A 22,765-nucleotide genomic window follows, 5' to 3' on the forward strand; every position below is an offset into this window, starting at 1 on the left:
AGGGCATTGTTTGATACTTGTTTCTGATTGTCTTGAAGGGCATTCTGGAGCGTGCATTATTTCAATATAACGCATTCAATGGCTATAGTTCATTCTTACATGTTTTGAGCTGCTTTTGAAGGCAAAAGACGAATTTGAAAGCATTGTTGAATTCGACGTTCATTTACATTTCCATTTTAGTCATTTAGCAGACGCGCTTATCCAGAGCGACTTACATGAGCAATTAGGGTTAAGTGCCTTGCTCAAGGGCACATCGACAGATTTTTCATCTAGTCGGCTCGGAGATTAGAACCAGCGACCTTTCGGTTACTGGCACAGCGCTCTTAACCACTAAAGCTACCTGCCGTCCTAGTTCATAATGTCAAGCTAGGACTGATTGTTCGGTTAGCCGAACTAGCAAGTCTGTTTGTTTTGTTTGGTTACCACGGAAGCTACTGTAACTAGCTAGTCAACGTGCTAGCTACTTCAGTGGATGTTGGAAAACATTTTTAACGGCAAATGTGTTAAATTATAGCCATGGTATGAACGGGATTATCAACTCTGGGCTCTATGCGTTCTCTGGAAATAATAATGCAACTCAGTGGAAGGTCAGTCCCACACTGCTAGCGCGTCGCGGAACACCTTTCACGTGGTTCATTATCTTCCGTAGAAAGCAAAAGCCCCTCCGTTGATTATCCCTTACGGGGGTGTAATGTCTCTGTGCTGTGTGTGTGTCTCGTCCACCAGGAGCTGCTGAGGCTGTTCGGCGTGCCCTTCCTGGTGGCTCCCAGTGAGGCGGAGGCCCAGTGTGCTGCCCTGGACCGGACCGACCAGACCCACGGAACAATCACTGATGACAGCGACGTATGGCTGTTCGGAGGACGACACGTCTACAAGAACTTCTTCAGCCAGAACAAATATGTAGAACACTACCAGTACATAGACCTACAGAACCAACTGGGTACGTAGAACACTACCAGTACATAGACCTACAGAACCATCTGGTTAGAACACTACCAGTACATAGACCTACAGAACCAACTGGGTACGTAGAACACTACCAGTACATAGACCTACAGAACCAACTGGGTACGTAGAACACTACCAGTACATAGACCTACAGAACCAACTGGGTACGTAGAACACTACCAGTACATAGACCTACAGAACCAACTGGGTACGTAGAACCCTACCAGTACATAGACCTACAGAACCATCTGGTTAGAACACTACCAGTACATAGACCTACAGAACCATCTGGTTAGAACACTACCAGTACATAGACCTACAGAACCATCTGGTTAGAACACTACCAGTACATAGACCTACAGAACCATCTGGTTAGAACACTACCAGTACATAGACCTACAGAACCATCTGGTTAGAACACTACCAGTACATAGACCTACAGAACCAACTGGTTAGAACACTACCAGTACATAGACCTACAGAACCCTCCCCCTCCCCTAGGTGTGGACCGTACCAAGCTGATTAACCTGGCCTACCTGCTGGGTAGTGACTACACGGAGGGGATCCCGGGGGTGGGATACGTGACGGGCATGGAGATACTCAACGAGTTCCCTGGACCTGGCATGGAACCACTCAGCATGTTCAGGTCAGTAACGGGGGGTGGGTGGTTGGTGTCTAGTGGTCTGGGTGGGTGGTGGTTGGTGTCTAGTGGTCTGGGTGGGTGGTGGTTGGTGTCTAGTGGTCTGGGTGGGTGGTGGTTGGTGTCTAGTGGTCTGGGTGGGTGGTGGTTGGTGTCTAGTGGTCTGGGTGGGTGGTGGTTGGTGTCTAGTGGTCTGGGTGGGTGGTGGTTGGTGTCTAGTGGTCTGGGTGGGTGGTGGTTGGTGTCTAGTGGTCTGGGTGGGTGGTGGTTGGTGTCTAGTGGTCTGGGTGGGTGCAGGGTATTGTGTGTATCTTGTGTGGTGATGAATAAGGAATGAGTGGTCCTGTGTGGCTGTTGGCCAGAGTGTGGCTTTAGCTATGCGAAGGTTGTGGGTTCGATTCCCTCAGGGATCACAGAAACAGCACACACCTGTTTTGCTTTACGCACTCTGTCTGTGCTTTGTCTCCGTTTCCCTTCCAGTGAGTGGTGGTCCTTGGCCCAGCAGCAACGTCTGACCTCTGACCCCCGGGACTCCAAGGTCAAGAGGAAGCTGAGAGGGCTCCAGCTGCAGCCGGGCTTCCCCAACCCTGCCGTGGCAACTGCCTACCTGCAGCCCAGTGTCGACCTATCAGAAGGCTCCTTTAGCTGGGGCCGCCCACACCTCGACCTCATCAAGGAATATCCTCTAGGAGAGTGTATGGGGAGATGTTCTGTGTCCTGTGTGTGTGTGTGTGTGTATGGGGAGATGTTCTGTGTCCTGTGTGTGTGTGTGTGTGTGTGTGAGATGTTCTGTGTCCTGTGTGTGTGTGGGGGAGATGTTCTGTGTCCTGTGTGTGTATGGGGAGATGTTCTGTGTCCTGTGTGTGTGTGGGGGAGATGTTCTGTGTCCTGTGTGTGTATGGGGAGATGTTCTGTGTCCTGTGTGTGTGTGTGGGAGATGTTCTGTGTCGTGTGTGTGTATGGGGGAGATGTTCTGTGTCGTGTGTGTGTGTGTGTGGGAGATGTTCTGTGTCGTGTGTGTGTGTGTGTGTATGGGGGAGATGTTCTGTGTCCTTTGTGTGTGTGTGGGAGATGTTCTGTGTCGTGTGTGTGTATGGGGGAGATGTTCTGTGTCGTGTGTGTGTGTGTGTGTATGGGGGAGATGTTCTGTGTCGTGTGTGTGTGTGTGGGAGATGTTCTGTGTCGTGTGTGTGTATGGGGGAGATGTTCTGTGTCCTTTGTGTGTGTGTGTGGGAGATGTTCTGTGTCGTGTGTGTGTGTGTGTGTATGGGGGAGATGTTCTGTGTCCTGTGTGTGTGTGTGGGAGATGTTCTGTGTCCTGTGTGTGAGTGTGGGAGATGTTCTGTGTCGTGTGTGTGTGTGTGTGTGTGTGGGGGAGATGTTCTGTGTCGTGTGTGTGTGTGTGTGTGTGTGTGGGAGATGTTCTGTGTCGTGTGTGTGAGTGTGGGAGATGTTCTGTGTCGTGTGTGTGTGTGTGTGTGTGTGGGGGAGATGTTCTGTGTCCTGTGTGTGTGTGTGGGAGATGTTCTGTGTCCTGTGTGTGTGTGTGGGAGATGTTCTGTGTCGTGTGTGTGTATGGGGGAGATGTTCTGTGTCGTGTGTGTGTGTGTGTGGGAGATGTTCTGTGTCCTGTGTGTGTGTGTGTGTGTGTGGGAGATGTTCTGTGTCCTGTGTGTGTATGGGGAGATGTTCTGTGTCCTGTGTGTGTGTGTGTGTGGGGGAGATGTTCTGTGTCGTGTGTGTGTATGGGGGAGATGTTCTGTGTCGTGTGTGAGTGTGTGGGGGAGATGTTCTGTGTCGTGTGTGTGTGTGTGGGAGATGTTCTGTGTCGTGTGTGTGAGTGTGTATCACTACCAGCTGTCCTTAACCCTAAGCCTACGTTCTGTCAGAGTCGTTTTGGTTGGAACAGCAGGAAGACAGAAGAGACTCTACAGCCTGTTATCACACAGCTCAACACACCACAGGTATTAGTATGGATCAATGGTTGGTAATGATTATTGAAAGTAGAGATTGAGAATGAGTTGGGTATAATAGTGAATGTACAGTGCATTCGGAAAGTATTCAGACCCCTTCCCTTATTCCACATTTTGTTGCTTTACAGCCTTGTTCTAAAATGGATTAAATTATATTTTTCCTCATCAATCTACACACAATACCCCATAATGACCCAATACCCCATAATGACCCAATACCCCATAATGACCCAATACCCCATAATGACCCAATACGCCATAATGACAAAGTGAAAACAGTTTTTTTTTTTTTTTTGTGCAAATGTATTATACCTTATTTCTTGACATAAGGATTCAGACCCTTTGCTATGAGACTCAAAATTGAGCTCAGGTGCATCCTGTTTCCATTGATCATCCTTGAGATGTTTCTACAACTTTTGATTGGATATGATTTGGAAAGGCACACACCTGTCTATATAAGGTCCCAAAGTTGACAGTGCATGTCAGAGCAAAAACCAAGCCGTGAGGTCGAAGGAATTGTCCGTAGAGCTCCGAGATAGGATTGTGTGGAGGCACAGATCTGGGGAAGGGTACCAAAACATCTCTGCAGCATTGAAGGTCCCCAAGAACCCAGTGGCCTCCATCATTCTTAAATGGAAGAAGTTTGGAACCACCAAGACTCTTCCTAGAGCTGGCCGCCCGGCCAAACTGAGCAATCGGGGGAGAAGGGCCTTGGTCAGGGAGGTGACCAAGAACCCGATGGTCACTCTGACAGAGCTCCAGAGTTCCTCTGTGGAGATGGGAGAACCTTCCAGAAGGACAACCATCTCTGCAGCACTCCACTAATCAGGCCTTTATGGTAGAGTGGCCAGGCGGAAGCCACTCCTCAGTAAAAGGCACATGACAGCCCACCTGGAGTTTGCCAAAAGGCACCTAAAGACTCTCAGACCATGAGAAACAAAATTCTCTAGTGTGATGAAACCAAGATTGAAGTCTTTGGCCTGAATGCCAAGCGTCACGTCTGGAAGAAACCTGGCACCATCCCTACAGTGAAGCATGGTGGTGGCAGCATCATGCTGTGGGGATGTTTTTCAGTGGCAGGGACTGGGAGACTAGTCAGGATCGAGGGAAAGATGATCTGAGCAAAGTACAGAGAGATCCTTGATGAAAACCTGCTCCAGAGCGCTCAGGACCTCAGACTGGGGGCGAAGGTTCACCTTCCAACAGGACAACGACCCTAAGCACACAGCCAAGACAACGCAGGAGTGGCTTCGGGACAAGTCTCTGAATGTCCTTGAGTGGCCCAGCCAGAGCCCGGACTTGAACCCGATCGAACATCTCTGGAGAGCCCTGAAAATAGTGCAGCGACGCTCCCCATCCAACCTGACAGAGCTTGAGAGGATCTGCAGAGAAGAATGGGAGAAACTCCCCAAATACAGGTGTGCCAAGCTTGTAGCGTCATACCCAAGAAGACTTGAGGCTGTAATCGCTGCCAAAGGTGCTTCAACAAAGTAAAGGGTCTGAATAATTATGTAAATGTGATATTTTTGTTTATTTTTAATACATTTGCAAAAAATTCTAAAAACCTGTTTTTGCTTTGTCATTATGGGGTATTGTGTGTAGGTTGATGAGGGGAGAAAACAATTTAATCAATTTTAGAATAAGGCTGTAACGTAACAAAATGTGGAAAAAGTCAAGGGGTCTGAATACTTTCCGAATGCACTGTATCTCAAAATCAAATCAAATCAAATTTTATTTATCACATACACGTGTTTAGCAGATGTTATAGCGGGTGTAGCGAAATGCTTGTGCTTCTAGCTCCGACAGTGCAGTAATATCTAACAAGTAGTATCTAACAATTTCACAATATATACCCAATACACACTAATCTAGTAAGGAATGGAATTTAAGAATATATACTCCCTCCCCTCCGTCCTTCTCTCCCCTCCTCCCTCCCCTCCGTCCTTCTCTCCCCTCCTCCCTCCCCTCCCTCCCCTCCGTCCTTCTCTCCCCTCCTCCCTCCCCTCCGTCCTTCTCTCCCCCCCTCCTCCCTCCCCTCCGTCCTTCTCTCCCCTCCTCCCTCCCCTCCGTCCTTCTCTCCACTCCTCCCTCCCATCCGACCTTCTCTCCCCTCCTCCCTCCCCTCCGTCCTTCTCTCCCCTCCTCCCTCCCCTCCCTCCCATCCGACCTTCTCTCCCCTCCTCCCTCCCCTCCGACCTTCTCTCCCCTCCCCCCCTCCGTACTTCTCTCCCCTCCTCCCTCCCCTCCCTCCCATCCGACCTTCTCTCCCCTCCGTCCTTCTCTCCCCTCCTCCCTCCCCTCCGTCCTTCTCTCCCCTCCTCCCTCCCCTCCATCCTTCTCTCCCCTCCTCCCTCCCCTCCGTCCTTCTCTCCCCTCCTCCCTCCCCTCCATCCTTCTCTCCCCTCCTCCCTCCCCTCCGTCCTTCTCTCCCCCCCTCCTCCCTCCCTGTAGACCCAGCTGCGTATCGACTCGTTCTTCCGTCTGGAGCAGCAGGAGAGACAGGCCATCAAGAGCCAGCGCCTCCGCCGGGCCGTCACCTGTATGAAGAGGAAGGAGAGGGAGGAGGAAGGAGAGGGGGTCTGCTCCCCATCCAAGGCTAAGAGAGGGGAGGGGTCAGGGCCCAAGCAGAGGGAGGGAGGGGTGGAGGAGGGGACAGGGGGGTTCCTGGGGGCAGAGGTCAGTAAACCTGCTCCAGAGGATGTGGGAAGAGCCAGCCATGATATGGGAGGGGCCAGCCAGCAGAGGAAGGAAGTGCCTTCTCCTAATGAGGGTGTCCCTGAACCTAAACTCCTCCCAAGGAGGGCGGAGCAGAACGGCAGCGGCAGTTCCGGGGATGACAGTGATGGTGGCGGCGGGATCACCATGGTAACGGCCCAGTCAGTGTTTGGGGTTCAACCAAGGGGAGGGAGGGGGGGAAAGAGAGGTGGGGGGAGAGGGAGAGGTGGGGGGAGGGGGAGGAAGACACTGTGAGAACTTTAAACTCTCAACCGTCTGTTGGTGATGATGTCATCAGAGGGACATATTGAGGCCAATATGAAACCATTGTGATACATTTCCTGAATGTTTTGAATGATGAGGGATAATGTTTGAATATATCGATGTAAAAGACAGTGCTATGTAAACCCATGAGATTGTTGATCATTTCAGTCAGGCCTCCCCGGCTGTTTGTTGGTGTATTTTCTATGTTTGGGATGAATATTTGGAATAATAAAAATGTTTTTGTATTACAAAGTCAGTCTTGTTATTTGTTTACGCGGTGTTTCCCTGCTGGTGTTGACTGGAGCGGTAATGTGACGGCTGGACATCAGGGTTCCTCCACCTCCACAGGAGCGGTAATGTGATGGCTGGACATCACGGTTCCTCCACAGGAGCGGTAATGTGATGGCTGGACATCAGGGTTCCTCCACAGGAGCGGTAATGTGATGGCTGGACATCAGGGTTCCTCCACTGGAGCGGTAATGTGATGGCTGGACATCAGGGTTCCTCCACAGGAGCGGTAATGTGATGGCTGGACATCAGGGTTCCTCCACAGGAGCGGTAATGTGATGGCTGGACATCAGGGTTCCTCCACAGGAGCGGTAATGTGACGGCTGGACATCAGGGTTCCTCCACCTCCACAGGAGCGGTAATGTGATGGCTGGACATCAGGGTTCCTCCACAGGAGCGGTAATGTGATGGCTGGACATCAGGTTTCCTCCACAGGAGCGGTAATGTGATGGCTGGACATCAGGGTTCCTCCACCTCCACAGGAGCGGTAATGTGACGGCTGGACATCAGGGTTCCTCCACAGGAGCGGTAATGTGATGGCTGGACATCAGGGTTCCTCCACTGGAGCGGTAATGTGATGGCTGGACATCAGGGTTCCTCCACAGGAGCAGTAATGTGATGGCTGGACATCAGGGTTCCTCCACCTCCACAGGAGCGGTAATGTGATGGCTGGACATCAGGGTTCCTCCACAGGAGCGGTAATGTGATGGCTGGACATCAGGGTTCCTCCACAGGAGCGGTAATGTGATGGCTGGACATCAGGGTTCCTCCACAGGAGCGGTAATGTGATGGCTGGACATCAGGTTTCCTCCACAGGAGCGGTAATGTGATGGCTGGACATCAGGGTTCCTCCACCTCCACAGGAGCGGTAATGTGATGGCTGGACATCAGGGTTCCTCCACAGGAACGGTAATGTGATGGCTGGACATCAGGGTTCCTCCACAGGAGCGGTAATGTGATGGCTGGACATCAGGTTTCCTCCACAGGAGCGGTAATGTGATGGCTGGACATCAGGTTTCCTCCACAGGAGCGGTAATGTGATGGCTGGACATCAGGGTTCCACCACAGGAGCGGTAATGTGATGGCTGGACATCAGGGTTCCTCCACAGGAGCGGTAATGTGATGGCTGGACATCAGGGTTCCTCCACAGGAACGGTAATGTGATGGCTGGACATCAGGGTTCCTCCACAGCCTAACTAGTTTAGTCTCCTCATAATGTTGATGTTTTAACAGCTAGAATGCAGCAGGTAGGACTGCTTCAGAGAGACAGCATCGTTCTTTAACAGCTAGAATGCAGCAGGTAGGACTGCTTCAGAGAGACAGCATCGTTCTTTAACAGCTAGAATACAGCAGGTAGGACTTCCTCAGAGAGACAGCATCGTTCTTTAACAGCTAGAATGCAGCAGGTAGGTCTCCCTCAGAGAGACAGCATCGTTCTTTAACAGCTAGAATGCAGCAGGTAGGTCTCCCTCAGAGAGACAGCATCGTTCTTTAACAGATAGAATGCAGCAGGTAGAACTGCCTCAGAGAGACAGCATCGTTCTTTAACAGCTAGAATGCAGCAGGTAGGTCTTCCTCAGAGAGACAGCATTGTTCTTTAACAGCTAGAATGCAGCAGGTAGGGCTTCCTCAGAGAGACAGCATCGTTCTTTAACAGCTAGAATGAAGCAGGTAGGTCTGCCTCAGAGAGACAGCATCGTTCTTTAACAGCTAGAATGCAGCAGGTAGGGCTTCCTCAGAGAGACAGCATCGTTCTTTAACAGCTAGAATTCAGCAGGTAGGGATTCCTCAGAGAGACAGCATCGTTCTTTAACAGCTAGAATGCAGCAGGTAGGGCTTCCTCAGAGAGACAGCATCGTTCTTTAACAGCTAGAATGCAGCAGGTAGGGCTTCCTCAGAGAGACAGCATCGTTCTTTAACAGCTAGAATGCAGCAGGTAGGACTGCCTCAGAGAGACAGCATCGTTCTTTAACAGCTAGAATGCAGCAGGTAGGTCTGCCTCAGAGAGACAGCATCGTTCTTTAACAGCTAGAATGCAGCAGGTAGGACTGCTTCAGAGAGACAGCATCGTTCTTTAACAGCTAGAATGCAGCAGGTAGGGCTTCCTCAGAGAGACAGCATCGTTCTTTAACAGCTAGAATGCAGCAGGTAGGACTGCCTCAGAGAGACAGCATCGTTCTTTAACAGCTAGAATGCAGCAGGTAGGTCTGCCTCAGAGAGACAGCATCGTTCTTTAACAGCTAGAATGCAGCAGGTAGGACTGCCTCAGAGAGACAGCATCGTTCTTTAACAGCTAGAATGCAGCAGGTAGGTCTGCCTCAGAGAGACAGCATTGTTATTTAGGCAAACTGTCAGTGTTTGGCATGATAATCTCCCCCTCCTAGTCAGTGTTTGGCATGATAATCTCCCCCTCCTAGTCAGTGTTTGGCATGATAATCTCCCCCTCCTAGTCAGTGTTTGGCATGATAATCTCCCCCTCCTAGTCAGTGTTTGGCATGATAATCTCCCCCTCCTAGTCAGTGTTTGGCATGATAATCTCCCCCTCCTAGTCAGTGTTTGGCATGATAATCTCCCCCTCCTAGTCAGTGTTTGGCATGATAATCTCCCCCTCCTAGTCAGTGTTTGGCATGATAATCTCCCCCTCCTAGTCAGTGTTTGGCATGATAATCTCCCCCTCCTAGTCAGTGTTTGGCATGATAATCTCCCCCTCCTAGTCAGTGTTTGGCATGATAATCTCCCCCTCCTAGTCAGTATTTGGCATGATAATCTCCCCCTCCTAGTCAGTGTTTGGCATGATAATCTCCCCCTCCTAGTCAGTGTTTGGCATGATAATCTCCCCCTCCTAGTCAGTGTTTGGCATGATAATCTCCCCCTCCTAGTCAGAATGTTGTTAAGATACTAACCCCCCCCCGACCCCTGTTGGAACTCTCTCACCCCCCCTCTTCCTCTATCCCCCCTTTCTGACCCCCAAGCCCCCAACTCTATTTCTAACTCTCTGCTAGAACTCTCACTTCACCTCTCTCTCGCTTTACCCGTCTCTCTCTAGCTCTTCCTCTCCTTCTCTCTCTGGAGGGAGGAAGGGAGGGAGGAAGGGAGGGGTAGTAGTGGACAACAGGCTGTAGTATGCCACTGGAGGGAGGGAGGGGGGAGGGAGGGAGGGGGGAGTACCGTACCCAGTATGCCAACGGCGGGAGGGAAGGAATGGAGAAAGATAATCATATACCAACCCCTCACAACACACAGCCAGCCACCTGACCCCTCCCAACACACAGCCAGCCACCTGACCCCTCACAACACACAGCCAGCCGCCTGACTGAGACTAGAGCCGTCTGAGACCCGGAGCACCTAGCCTGAGGACCGGCACTGTTCCCTGGACAGCCAGCAGACCACTTTGGAGAAACACGGTCACCTAGCCTGAGGACCGGCACTGTTCCCTGGACAGCCAACAGACCACTTTGGAGAAACACGGTCACCTATGCCTGAGGACCGGCACTGTTCCCTGGACAGCCAGCAGACCACTTTGGAGCAACACGGTCACCTAGCCTGAGGACCGCCACTGTTCCCTGGACAGCCAACAGACCACTTTGGAGCAACACGGTCACCTAGCCTGAGGACCGGCACTGTTCCCTGGACAGCCAACAGACCACTTTGGAGAAACACGGTCACCTATGCCTGAGGACCGGCACTGTTCCCTGGACAGCCAGCAGACCACTTTGGAGAAACACGGTCACCTATGCCTGAGGACCGGCACTGTTCCCTGGACAGCCAGCAGACCACTTTGGAGAAACACGGTCACCTAGCCTAAGGACTGGCACTGTTCCCTGGACAGCCAACAGACCACTTTGGAGAAACACGGTCACCTAGCCTGAGGACCGGCACTGTTCCCTGGACAGCCAGCAGACCACTTTGGAGAAACACGGTCAGAGTGTTACTGCTACCCCTACTCCAGGACTGGAGAAACACGGTCAGAGTGTTACTGCTACCCCCTACTCCAGGACTGGAGAAACACGGTCAGAGTGTTACTGCTACCCCTACTCCAGGACTGGAGAAACACGGTCAGAGTGTTACTGCTACCCCTACTCCAGGACAGGACGGCCGGAGACATGGACCCCCGCCCGGCCCAGTCTGTTCAGACTGAGAAAGATGCTAAAACAGAAGGTAGGTAGCTATAACTTTCAGACGCACACAGAAGGAACGTGTCAATTATGGGATGCCTCGCTAAGTCAGCTTTTGGTTATTGCTGTACGTGTAAAATGTCGGCGTCGATAGTTGAAGTGCACTCTGGTAGATTGGCGTTATAATTAGTTAATGGCCAGTATGAGAGGTAGGTCATGTTTAAAGTGCTTAATAAACATGTTTATAGCGTCGTAATCGGGTACATTGACACACACACACACTCACAGGCTGTAAAGTGATTTAAGAGGTCCTCTTCGTTTCTCCCCTCACCAGCTTACATAACTGGTATACCAGCTGCATGTCTGTGTCAGAGAGGCCACAAATAACCTGCCAGCACATAGAGGAGTTATATTACTCTACTGAGGGTCTGGGTTATAGTACTGATGCTGGGTCAGCTAGCTGTGTAGAGGAGTTACAGTGGGGAAAAAAAGTATTTAGTCAGCCACCAATTGTGCAAGTTCTCCCACTTAAAAAGATGAGAGAGTCCTGTAATTTTCATCATAGGTACACATCAACTATGACATACAAAATGAGAAAAAAAAATCCAGGAAATCACATTGTAGGATTTTTAATGAATTTATTTGCAAAATATGGTGGAAAATAAGTATTTGGTCAATAACAAAAGTTTCTCAATACTTTGTTATATACCCTTTGTTGGCAATGACACAGGTCAAACGTTTTATGTATGTCTTCACAAGGTTTTCACACACTGTTGCTGGTATTTTGGCCCATTCCTCCATGCAGATCTCCTCTAGAGCAGTGATGTTTTGGGGCTGTCGCTGGGCAACACGGACTTTCAACTCCCTCCAAAGATTTTCTATGGGGTTGAGATCTGGAGACTGGCTAGGCCACTCCATGACCTTGAAATGCTTCTTACGAAGCCACTCCTTCGTTGCCCGGGCGGTGTGTTTGGGATCATTGTCATGCTGAAAGACCCAGCCACGTTTCATCTTCAATGCCCTTGCTGATGGAAGGAGGTTTTCACTCAAAATCTCACGATACATGGCCCCATTCATTCTTTCCTTTACACGGATCAGTCGTCCTGGTCCCTTTGCAGAAAAACAGCCCCAAAGCCTGATGTTTCCGCCCCTATGCTTCACAGTAGGTATGGTGTTCTTTGGATGCAACTCAGCATTCTTTGTCCTCCAAACACGACGAGTTGAGTTTTTACCAAAAAGTTCTATTTTGGTTTCATCTGACCATATGACATTCTCCCAATCCTCTTCTGGATCATCCAAATGCACACTAGCAAACTTCAGATGGGCCTGGACAATTACTGGCTTAAGCAGGGGGACACATCTGGCACTGCAGGATTTGAGTCCCTGGCGGCGTAGTGTGTTACTGATGGTAGGCTTTGTTACTTTGGTCCCAGCTCTCTGCAGGTCATTCACTAGGTCCCCCCGTGTGGTTCTGGGGTTTTTGCTCACCGTTCTTGTGATCATTTTGACCCCACGGGGTGAGATCTTGCGTGGAGCCCCAGATCGAGGGAGATTATCAGTGGTCTTGTATGTCTTCCATTTCCTAATAAATGCTCCCACAGTTGATTTCTTCAAACCAAGCTGCTTACCTATTGCATATTCAGTCTTCCCAGCCTGCAGGTCTACAATTCTGTTTCGGGTGTCCTTTGACAGCTCTTTGGTCTTGGCCATAGTGGAGTTTGGAGTGTGACTGTTTGAGGTTGTGGACAGGTGTCTTTTATACTGATAACAAGTTCAAACAGGTGCCATTAATACAGGTAACGAGTGGAGGACAGAGGAGCCTCTTAAAGAAGAAGTTACAGGTCTGTGAGAGCCAGAAATCTTGCTTGTTTGTAGGTGACCAAATACTTATTTTCCACCATAATTTGCAAATAAATTCATATAAATTTTTACATTGTGATTTTCTGGATAATTTTTTCTCAATTTGTTTGTCATTGTTGACGTGTACCTATGATGAAAATTACAGGCCTCTCTCATCTTTTTAAGTGGGAGAACTTGCACAATTGGTGGCTGACTAAATACTTTTTTTCCCCACTGTATATTACTCTACTGAGGGGCTGGGTTACGGTACTGATGCTGGGTCAGCTAGCTGTGTAGAGGAGTTATATTACTCTACTGAGGGGCTGGGTTACGGTACTGATGCTGGGTCAGCTAGCTGTGTAGAGGAGTTATATTACTCTACTGAGGGGCTGGGTTACGGTACTGATGCTGGGTCAGCTAGCTGTGTAGAGGAGTTATATTACTCTACTGAGGGGCTGGGTTACGGTACTGATGCTGGGTCAGCTAGCTGTGTAGAGGGGCAACATTACACCACTGACACAGTACTAACCCTAGGTCACAGGTCTCCGTTAACACTACATTACATGGGAGGACCAGTGGAGAGGAAGGGGCGGGGCCAGGGGGGGGGAGACATGCTGGGCCAAGACGAGGTCTCAACTTTAAATGGAATATCTGGATGAGCTCTTTCCACTGAGAGAGAGGATGATGGGATACATCTGCAACCTGAGACTGTACCGAGAGAGAGAGAGGATGATGGGAACTGCAACCATACTCACTGTCATGGTTTGGAAATAATTCCAATATCTACATGAGGATACCACTTAGAACGCATTGGTCTCCTACATAGAATAAATCCAATCTAATTGTGTTGCCCATGTCAGGTGTTGTTGTGGATGCTGAGCTGGCAGCTGCTATCATGTCCAGGAGGATCATCCAGACTCTGATCAGCATGGAGGCCTGGGAGGGATATACCTTCGCTGAACACCAGATCAAGATCAAGGAGTCACATGACCTCTACGGAGCTGTGATGTGGCCCTCGGTACAACACACTCCTTACACTCACCTTCATCATCCTCGCTAACACTAACCCCATTACGCTAATCACAATCGTCATCACAATCATCACTATTAAATTCCACTTTTTTTTTTCCCTCCACCATTTTATAACTTCTCATCCATCAACTTCATTATTATAATGTCCTGTTAGTTCACGTTGCGTTTATTTTCCCATCAGGCCATAGTGCTGTGTTACTTCCTGGATACCCACCGGGACACATACAACCTGCTGGACAAGAACGTCATCGAGCTGGGCGCCGGGACCGGTCTGGTCTCCATAGTTACCAGCCTTCTAGGTGAGACGGTCTTGTATTTCCAAAGTCGCTGATAATGTTATTAGTTTGGGGAATATATATGCTGTTTAATAATATACTATATATAATAAATATATATACCATTTAGTAATATACTATATATAATAAATATATATACCATTTAGTAATATACTATATATAATAAATATATATACCATTTAGTAATATACTATATATAATCAATATATATACCATTTAGTAATATACTATATATAATAAATATATATACCATTTAGTAATATACTATATATAATAAATATATATACCATTTAGTAATATACTATATGTAATAAATATATATATACCATTTAGTAATATACTATATATAATAAATATATATACCATTTAGTAATATACTATATGTAATAAATATATATATACCATTTAGTAATATACTATATATAATAAATATATATACCATTTAGTAATATACTATATATAATAAATATATATACCATTTAGTAATATACTATATGTAATAAATATATATATACCATTTAGTAATATACTATATATAATAAATATATATACCATTTAGTAATATACTATATGTAATAAATATATATATACAATTTAATAATATACTATACAGTGCATTCAGAAAGTATTCATACCCATTGACTTTTTCCACATTTTTGTTGTGTTACAGCCTGAATTCAAAATTTTATTTAAAAAAAAAAATCTCATCCATCTACACATAATTCCCCATAATGACAAAGTGAAAACATGTTTTTAGAAATTTTAGCAAATGTATTCAAAATTAAATACCGAAATATCTCATTTACATAAGTATTCACACCCGAGTAAATCTTTTTATAGAAGCACCTTTGGCGTCGATTACAGCTTTGAGTCACCTTGGGTATGTCTGTATCAGCTTTGCACATCTGGATTTGGGGATTTTCTCCCGTTCTTCCTTGCAGATTTTCTCTGTCAAGTTAGATGGGGAGCGGCGGTGAACCAGTCTAAGGTCATTTGCTCTCTGAAGCAGGTTCTCATTAAGGATTTTCCTGTATTTGGCTCCATTCATTGTTCCCTCTATCCTTACCAGTCTCCCAGTCCCTGCCACTGAAAAGCTTCCCCATAGCATGACGCTGCCAACCACCATGCTTCACCGTAGGGATCACAGGAGGTTGGTGGCACCTTAATTGGGGAGGACGTGCTCATGGAAATGGCTGGAGCGGAATGGGTGGAATGGTATCAAATACAGTGCACTCGTAAAGTATTCACACCGCCTGACTTTTTTCCACATTTTGTTACGTTACAGCCTTATTCTAAAATGGATTAAATAAATAAAAATCCTCATCAATCTACACACAATACCCCATAATGACAAAGTGAAAACAGGTTTTTAGAAATATTTGCAACTTTATAAAAAATGAAAAACAGATACCTTATTTACATAAGTGTTCAGACCCTTTGCTATGAGACTCGAAATTGAGCTCCGGTGCATCCTGTTTCCATTGATCATCCTTGAGATGTTTCTACAACTTTTGATTGGTGTAAATGTAAATGTGTAAACTTGTGGTAAATTCAAATTGATAGGATTTGATTTGGAAAGGCACACACCTGTCTATTTAAGGTCCCACAGTTGATAGTGCAAGTCAGAGCAAAAACCAAAGGCACTTTATAATATAAATACCATTTAATAATATACTAAATATACTGAGTGTACAAAACATTTAAGGACACCTTCTTAATATTGAGTTGGTCCCCCCCCCCCCCCCCCTTTTCCCCTCAGAACAGCCTCAATTCGTCGGGGGGGCATGGGACTCTACAAGGTGTAGAGAGCGTTCCACAGGGATGCTGGCCCATGTTGACTCCAATGCTTCCCCCAGTTGTGTCAAGTTGGCTGGATGTCCTTTGGGTGGTGGACCATTCTTGATACACACGGGAAACTGTTGAGCGTGAAAAACCCAGCAGCATTGCAGTTCTTGACACAAACCGGTGCGCCTGGCACCTACTACCATACCCCCCGTTCAAAAGGCACTTCAATATTTTGTCTTGCCCATTCACCCTCTGAATGGCACACAGGCACAATCCATGTCTAAATTGTCTCAAGGCTTAAAAACCCTTCTTTAACCTGTCCCCCTACCCTTCAAATGTCTAATAACCAGTTTCTGCTTTGTCAAGGGGTCTGAATACTTTCCGAATGCACTGTAAATGACGGAGTGAAAAGGAAGCCTGTACAGAATAAAAATATAGGGTCACTTCAGTAATACTGAAACTGTTTGTCCTGAATACAAATCGTTATGTTTGGGGCAACAACACAACCACATCACTGAGTACCACTCTTCATATTTTCAAGCATGGTGGTGGCTGCATCATGTTATGGGTATGCTTGTAATCGGCAAGGACTAAGGATTTTTTTTTTTTTTTGGATAAAAAGTAACGGAATACAGCTATAAGCACAGGCAAAATCCTAGAGGGAAACCTGGTTCAGTCTGCTTTCCAGCAGACACTGGGAGACGAACTCACCTTTCAGCAGGACAATAACCTAAAACACAAGGCCAAATATACACTGGAGTTGCTTACCAAGATGATATTGAATGTTCCTGAGTGGCCTAGTTACAGTTTTGACTTAAATCGGCTTGAAAATCTATGGCAAGACTTGAAAATGGCTGTCTAGCAATGATCAACAATCAACTTTTCAGCAAATATTTTTTTTAATAATAAATGGGCTATTATAGAATCCAGGTGTGGAAAGCTCTTAGAGACTTACCCAGAAAGACTCACAACTGTAATCGCTGCCAAAGGTGATTCTAACATGTATTGTGTCTGGGGGGGGTGAATGCTTATTTAATCCAGATATAAAAACTGAGTTGAAATGTATTTGGCTAAGGTGTATGTAAACTTCCGACTTCAACTGTATGCTATTTTTTAAAAAGACATCATCCTCATGTCACTGAGCAGTCCCAGCGGGAATTGTTACTGGGTTTTTTTGGTTTAGTTTTTTGGGCCCATCAACCACCCCCCTTTTCCGAGGACAGACATCTCGTTCCTACATTTACATTTTACATTTTCGTCATTTAGCAGACGCTCTTATCCAGAGCGACTTACAAATTGGTGCATTCACCTTATGATAGCCAGTGGGACAACCACTTTACAATATATATATATATTTTTTTCTTTGGGGTGGGGTAAGGGGGGGGGGTAGAAGGATTACTTTATCCTATCCCAGGTATTCCTTAAAGAGGTGGGGTTTCAAGTGTCTCCGGAAGGTGGTGAGTGACTCCGCTGTCCTGGCGTCGTGAGGGAGCTTGTTCCACCATTGGGGTGCCAGAGCAGCGAACAGTTTTGACTGGGCTGAGCGGGAACTGTGCTTCCGCAGAGGAAGGGGAGCCAGCAGGCCAGAGGTGGATGAACGCAATGCCCTCGTTTGGGTGTAGGGACTGATCAGAGCCTGAAGGTACGGAGGTGCCGTTCCCCTCACAGCTCCATAGGCAAGCACCATGGTCTTGTAGCAGATGCGAGCTTCAACTGGAAGCCAGTGGAGTGTGCGGAGGAGCGGGGTGACGTGAGAGAACTTGGGAAGGTTGAACACCAGACGGGCTGCGGCATTCTGGATGAGTTGTAGGGGTTTAATGGCACAGGCAGGGAGCCCAGCCAACAGCGAGTTGCAGTAATCCAGACGGGAGATGACAAGTGCCTGGATTAGGACCTGTGCCGCTTCCTGTGTAAGGCAGGGTCGTACTCTGCGAATGTTGTAGAGCATGAACCTACAGGATCGGGTCACCGCCTTGATGTTAGCGGAGAACGACAGGGTGTTGTCCAGGGTCACGCCAAGGCTCTTTGCACTCTGGGAGGAGGACACAACGGAGAGCTAGCTGGCATAATTACAGGCACTCTCAAGCGTGAAACAACTATCCACAGTTGCTAATAGTTACCAGTAGCTACCCGCTAGCTAGTCCAGGTAGTGGGTTAGCTAGCCTCGTGCTTCACCGGGCTCAGCCGAATACAATACTTACCTACAATAACTACAATAACCCACGATAACTACCTACAATACCTAACTACAATATAAATACATGGTTTAAGCTTTACTCAACACCATATAAGCCAAGCTTACCTCCCGCCAGAGAGAGACACAACCTCACCCGACGACTCTCACCCGGCTAAAGTTAGCTGTATTACCTCTCAGGATGTCTCTGGTGGACTTGAACTGCTCAAAGCAGGAGTCTGTTGTCTGCACCCACCAGCGCTTTCAGCTCCTCTGCTCTGGTCACATTCCTGTTTGGTAACTGGCATTTATTTTGCATTTATTTATTATTTCCTAGGTGCCAAGGTGACGTCCACGGACCTGCCGGAGGTGCTGAGTAACCTGCAGTATAACGTACTCCGTAACACCAGGGGGCGCTGTAGACACACTCCTCGTGTCACTGAGCTGTCCTGGGGGCAGGAGCTGGAACAACGCTTCCCTCGGGCTACCTGTCTCTACGACTACGTGTTCGCTGCTGACGTGGTGTACTGCCACCCGCACCTGGTGGAGCTCTTGGACACCTTCGATCACCTGTGTCAGGACGGGACGGAGATCCTCTGGGCCATGAGGTTCCGTCTGGACAGAGAGAACCGGTTTGTAGAACGGTTCCAGGGCAGGTTCCATCTGGAAGAGCTGTATGATCTGCCCAGTCTCAGTATCAAACTGTACCGAGCATCGAGGAAGGCCATTTACCCTTGAGCCGACATCCACAGCATTTGGGGTAATTGTAGTGTTTCTTCAGCCCGTTGTTATCTTTTGTTTGTAGCTGTCCTCTTTACAGAGGTTACTGTCCTTAAGAGGTTACTGTCCTCTTTACAGAGGTTACTGTCCTCTTTACAGAGGTTACTGTCCTTAAGAGGTTACTGTCAACTGTACAGAGGTTAATGTCAACTTTACAGAGGTTACTGTAAACTTTGCAGATGTTACTGTAAACTTTGCAGAGGTTCCTCTCCTCTTTACATATGTTACTGTCAACTTTACAGAGGTTACTGTCCTCTTTACAGAGGTTACTGTCAACTTTACAGAGGTTACTGTCCTCTTTGCAGAGGTTACTGTCATCTTTACATAGGTTACTGTCAACATTACAGAGGTTACTGTCAACTTTACAGAGGTTAATGTCAACTTTACAGATGTTACTGTCCTCTTTGTAGAGGTTACTGTCATCTTTACAGAGGTTACTGTCCTCTTTATAGAGGTTACTGTCATCTTTACAGAGGTTACTGTCCTCTTTACAGAGGTTACTGTCCTCTTTACAGAGGTTACTGTCCTCTTTACAGAGGTTACTGTCCTCTTTACAGATGTTACTGTCCTCTTTACAGATGTTACTGTCATCTTTACAGAGGTTACTGTCATCTTTACAGAGGTTACTGTCCTCTTTACAGAGGTTAGAGGTTACTGTCCTCTTTACAGAGGTTACTGTCCTCTTTACAGAGGTTACTGTCCTCTTTACAGAGGTTACTGTCCTCTTTACAGAGGTTACTCTCCTCTTTACATATGTTACTGTCAACTTTACAGAGGTTACTCTCCTCTTTACATATGTTACTGTCCTCTTTACAGAGGTTACTCTCCTCTTTACATATGTTACTGTCAACTTTACAGAGGTTACTGTCCTCTTTACAGAGGTTACTGTCCTCTTTACAGAGGTTACTGTCCTCTTTACAGAGGTTACTATCCTCTTTACAGAGGTTACTGTCATCTTTACAGAGGTTACTGTCCTCTTTACAGAGGTTACTGTCCTCTTTACAGAGATTACTGTCCTCTTTACAGAGGTTACTGTCCTCTTTACAGAGGTTACTGTCCTCTTTACAGATGTTAAATGAACTCTCCTTCCCTTCATGCCTGGCAGATCTGTATGATTGTTTTCTCTACTATTATTCAGTTGTATTTCTGATTGAAGATGTTCACTACATGACCAGAAGGATATATAGTGTGTGCTGCACATGATGTACTGCTGTACATATCAAGACCTGCTGCACATGATGTACTGCTGTACATATCAAGACCTGCTGCACATGATGTACTGCTGTACATATCAAGACCTGCTGCACATGATGTATTGCTGTTTCCTGAAGTTTATGTCCATACAATGAACACTATTTACTTTGTATTATGTTGTTCATTTGCTTTATGCAGTAATTTATCAAATGCGTAATAAACTACATTATAAACACCTCATCGCCTGTAAATTGTTATGGAAAGGAAGATTAGTCCTTTTAGTCAACTGAAGAGGAAAGGACGGGGGTCAGAGAGGGGTCGAGGTGAGGCGGTCCACCCATCAGTACAGTAGGGGTCAGAGAGGGGTCGAGGTGAGGCGGTCCACCCATCAGTACAGTAGGGGTCAGAGAGGGGTCGAGGTGAGGCGGTCCACCCATCAGTACAGTAGGGGTCAGAGAGGGGTCGAGGTGAGGCGGTCCACCCATCAGTACAGTAGGGGTCAGAGAGGGGTCGAGGTGAGGCGGTCCACCCATCAGTACAGTAGGGGTCAGAGAGGGGTCGAGGTGAGGCGGTCCACCCATCAGTACAGTAGGGGTCAGAGAGGGGTCGAGGTGAGGCGGTCCACCCATCAGTACGACCTGTCTGCCCTTTAGGTCCCCGAGGGAGATCCATTAAGACATACCTTATCCATCTCTCATCCTGAGACATCTTAAGACATACCTCATCCTATTTCAGTCTCCATTGTGGTGAGATGGGATTCCCGTGATTTCCTCTTGGCTGGGGATACTCCCGGATATCACTCTTAAAACCTGACCTCAACCAAATTGAGATGGTTTGGGATGAGTTGGACCGCAGAGTGAAGGAAAAGCAGCCAACAAGTGCTCAGCATATGTGGGAACTCCTTCAAGACTGTTGGAAAAGCATTCCAGGTGAAGCTGGTTGAGAGAATGTCAAGAGTGTGCAAAGCTGTCATCAAGGCAAAGGGTGGCTATTTGAAGAATTTAACACTTTTTTGGTTACTACATGATTCCATATGTGTTCTTTCATAGTTTTGATGTCTTCAATATTATTCTACAATGTAGAAAATAGTAAAAATAAAGAAAAACCCTGGAATGAGTAGGTGTGTCCAAAATCTAGATCTCAGGTAATTAGCCGACATATATACCGATCTGTTAATACTTGATCTGATTGAATCTAGTCCTTAGAGAGACCAATCAGATATATGACAGAGAGAGAGATACTGTATAAACTGACCTGGTCAGAAAAACAACCTGTCAAACAACATACTGGTATGGGCCCCCTGTAGTTCAGTTGGTAGAGCATGGCGCTTGCAACGCCAGGGTTGTGGGTTCGATTCCCACGGGGGGGGCAGTATGAAACTAAATAAATATGAAAATGTATGCACTCACTAACTGTAAGTCGCTCTGGATAAGAGCGTCTGCTAAAATGACTAAAATGTTAATGTATGGGGGTTGCCTCCAAGCTGCCATTTGAATCAGTTTACCCTGCAACCTCTGCCCCTCAATGTTAGGTTAAGTCTAGAAATTGCTTGCTATTGGTTACCAAGTCAAAACAAGGATAAAAGGTCACAGTACAACAACAGAATCAGACACTGACATCACTTCCTCTCCCTGTGAACCAGCGATCTCCTTTAGTCCTGTCAGTCTCAGTCACACCCCCTCATTATACATACCCTCATCAGACCCCCTCATACTGAGCTATTTAGGGTAGAGGCAGGGGCATACCAAGGACCTCCGACAAAAGGGGTTTCAGACGGGATAAGATTTGGTTTTAACGGTCATGTCAGAAACCCGAGAGCTGGCGTATCCAGGCCAAATTCTCATATCCAGGTCAAACGGTCACTAAATCAAAACAGTTGCACAAAACAGTTGCACTGCAGACAGCCCTGTTCTATTACCCCTGTCCTCTGGTGGAGCTATGAGAGTAGAGCAGACAGCCCTGTTCTATTACCCCTGTCCTCTGGTGGAGCTATGAGAGTAGAGCAGACAGCCCTGTTCTATTACCCCTGTCCTCTGGTGGAGCTATGAGAGTAGAGCAGACAGCCCTGTTCTATTACCCCTGTCCTCTGGTGGAGCTATGAGCGTAGAGCAGACAGCCCTGTTCTATTACCCCTGTCCTCTGGTGGAGCTATGAGAGTAGAGCAGACAGCCCTGTTCTATTACCCCTGTCCTCTGGTGGAGCTATGAGAGTAGAGCAGACAGCCCTGTTCTATTACCCCTGTCCTCTGGTGGAGCTATGAGAGTAGAGCAGACAGCCCTGTTCTATTACCCCTGTCCTCTGGTGGAGCTATGAGAGTAGAGCAGACAGCCCTGTTCTATTACCCCTGTCCTCTGGTGGAGCTATGAGAGTAGAGCAGACAGCCCTGTTCTATTACCCCTGTCCTCTGGTGGAGCTATGAGAGTAGAGCAGACAGCCCTGTTCTATTACCCCTGTCCTCTGGTGGAGCTATGAGAGTAGAGCAGACAGCCCTGTTCTATTACCCCTGTCCTCTGGTGGAGCTATGAGAGTAGAGCAGACAGCCCTGTTCTATTACCCCTGTCCTCTGGTGGAGCTATGAGAGCAGAGCAGACAGCCCTGTTCTATTACCCCTGTCCTCTGGTGGAGCTATGAGAGTAGAGCAGACAGCCCTATTCTATTACCCCTGTCCTCTGGTGGAGCTATGAGAGTAGAGCAGACAGCCCTGTTCTATTACCCCTGTCCTC

At 47.4% G+C, this 22,765-nt stretch overlaps 2 protein-coding genes across 2 annotated transcripts; both read left to right on the plus strand.

The window, feature by feature from the left end:
- Positions 1–726: 726 nt before the first annotated feature.
- Positions 727–10,633, plus strand: LOC311117937 (DNA excision repair protein ERCC-5 homolog; the record flags this gene model as incomplete). Its single annotated transcript, XM_084192830.1, has 6 exons — positions 727–940; positions 1,450–1,594; positions 2,069–2,266; positions 3,468–3,552; positions 6,013–6,426; positions 10,529–10,633. Coding segments are annotated over 6 exons (1,161 nt in total), but the record flags the coding sequence as incomplete, so codon positions are not given.
- Positions 10,634–10,931: 298 nt separating this feature from the next.
- Positions 10,932–18,811, plus strand: LOC311117936 (protein-lysine methyltransferase METTL21E-like; the record flags this gene model as incomplete). Its single annotated transcript, XM_084192829.1, has 4 exons — positions 10,932–10,986; positions 13,643–13,800; positions 13,996–14,113; positions 18,406–18,811. The coding sequence occupies 4 exons, from the start codon at positions 10,932–10,934 to the stop codon at positions 18,804–18,806; spliced, it is 732 nt and encodes a 243-aa protein (XP_084048955.1). The 3' UTR covers positions 18,807–18,811.
- Between the last annotated feature and the right edge of the window lie 3,954 nt (positions 18,812–22,765).

This window comes from Coregonus lavaretus (genome assembly GCF_964263955.1).
Source record: "Coregonus lavaretus genome assembly, contig: HAP1_SCAFFOLD_6323, whole genome shotgun sequence".
Lineage (NCBI taxonomy): Eukaryota > Metazoa > Chordata > Actinopteri > Salmoniformes > Salmonidae > Coregonus > Coregonus lavaretus.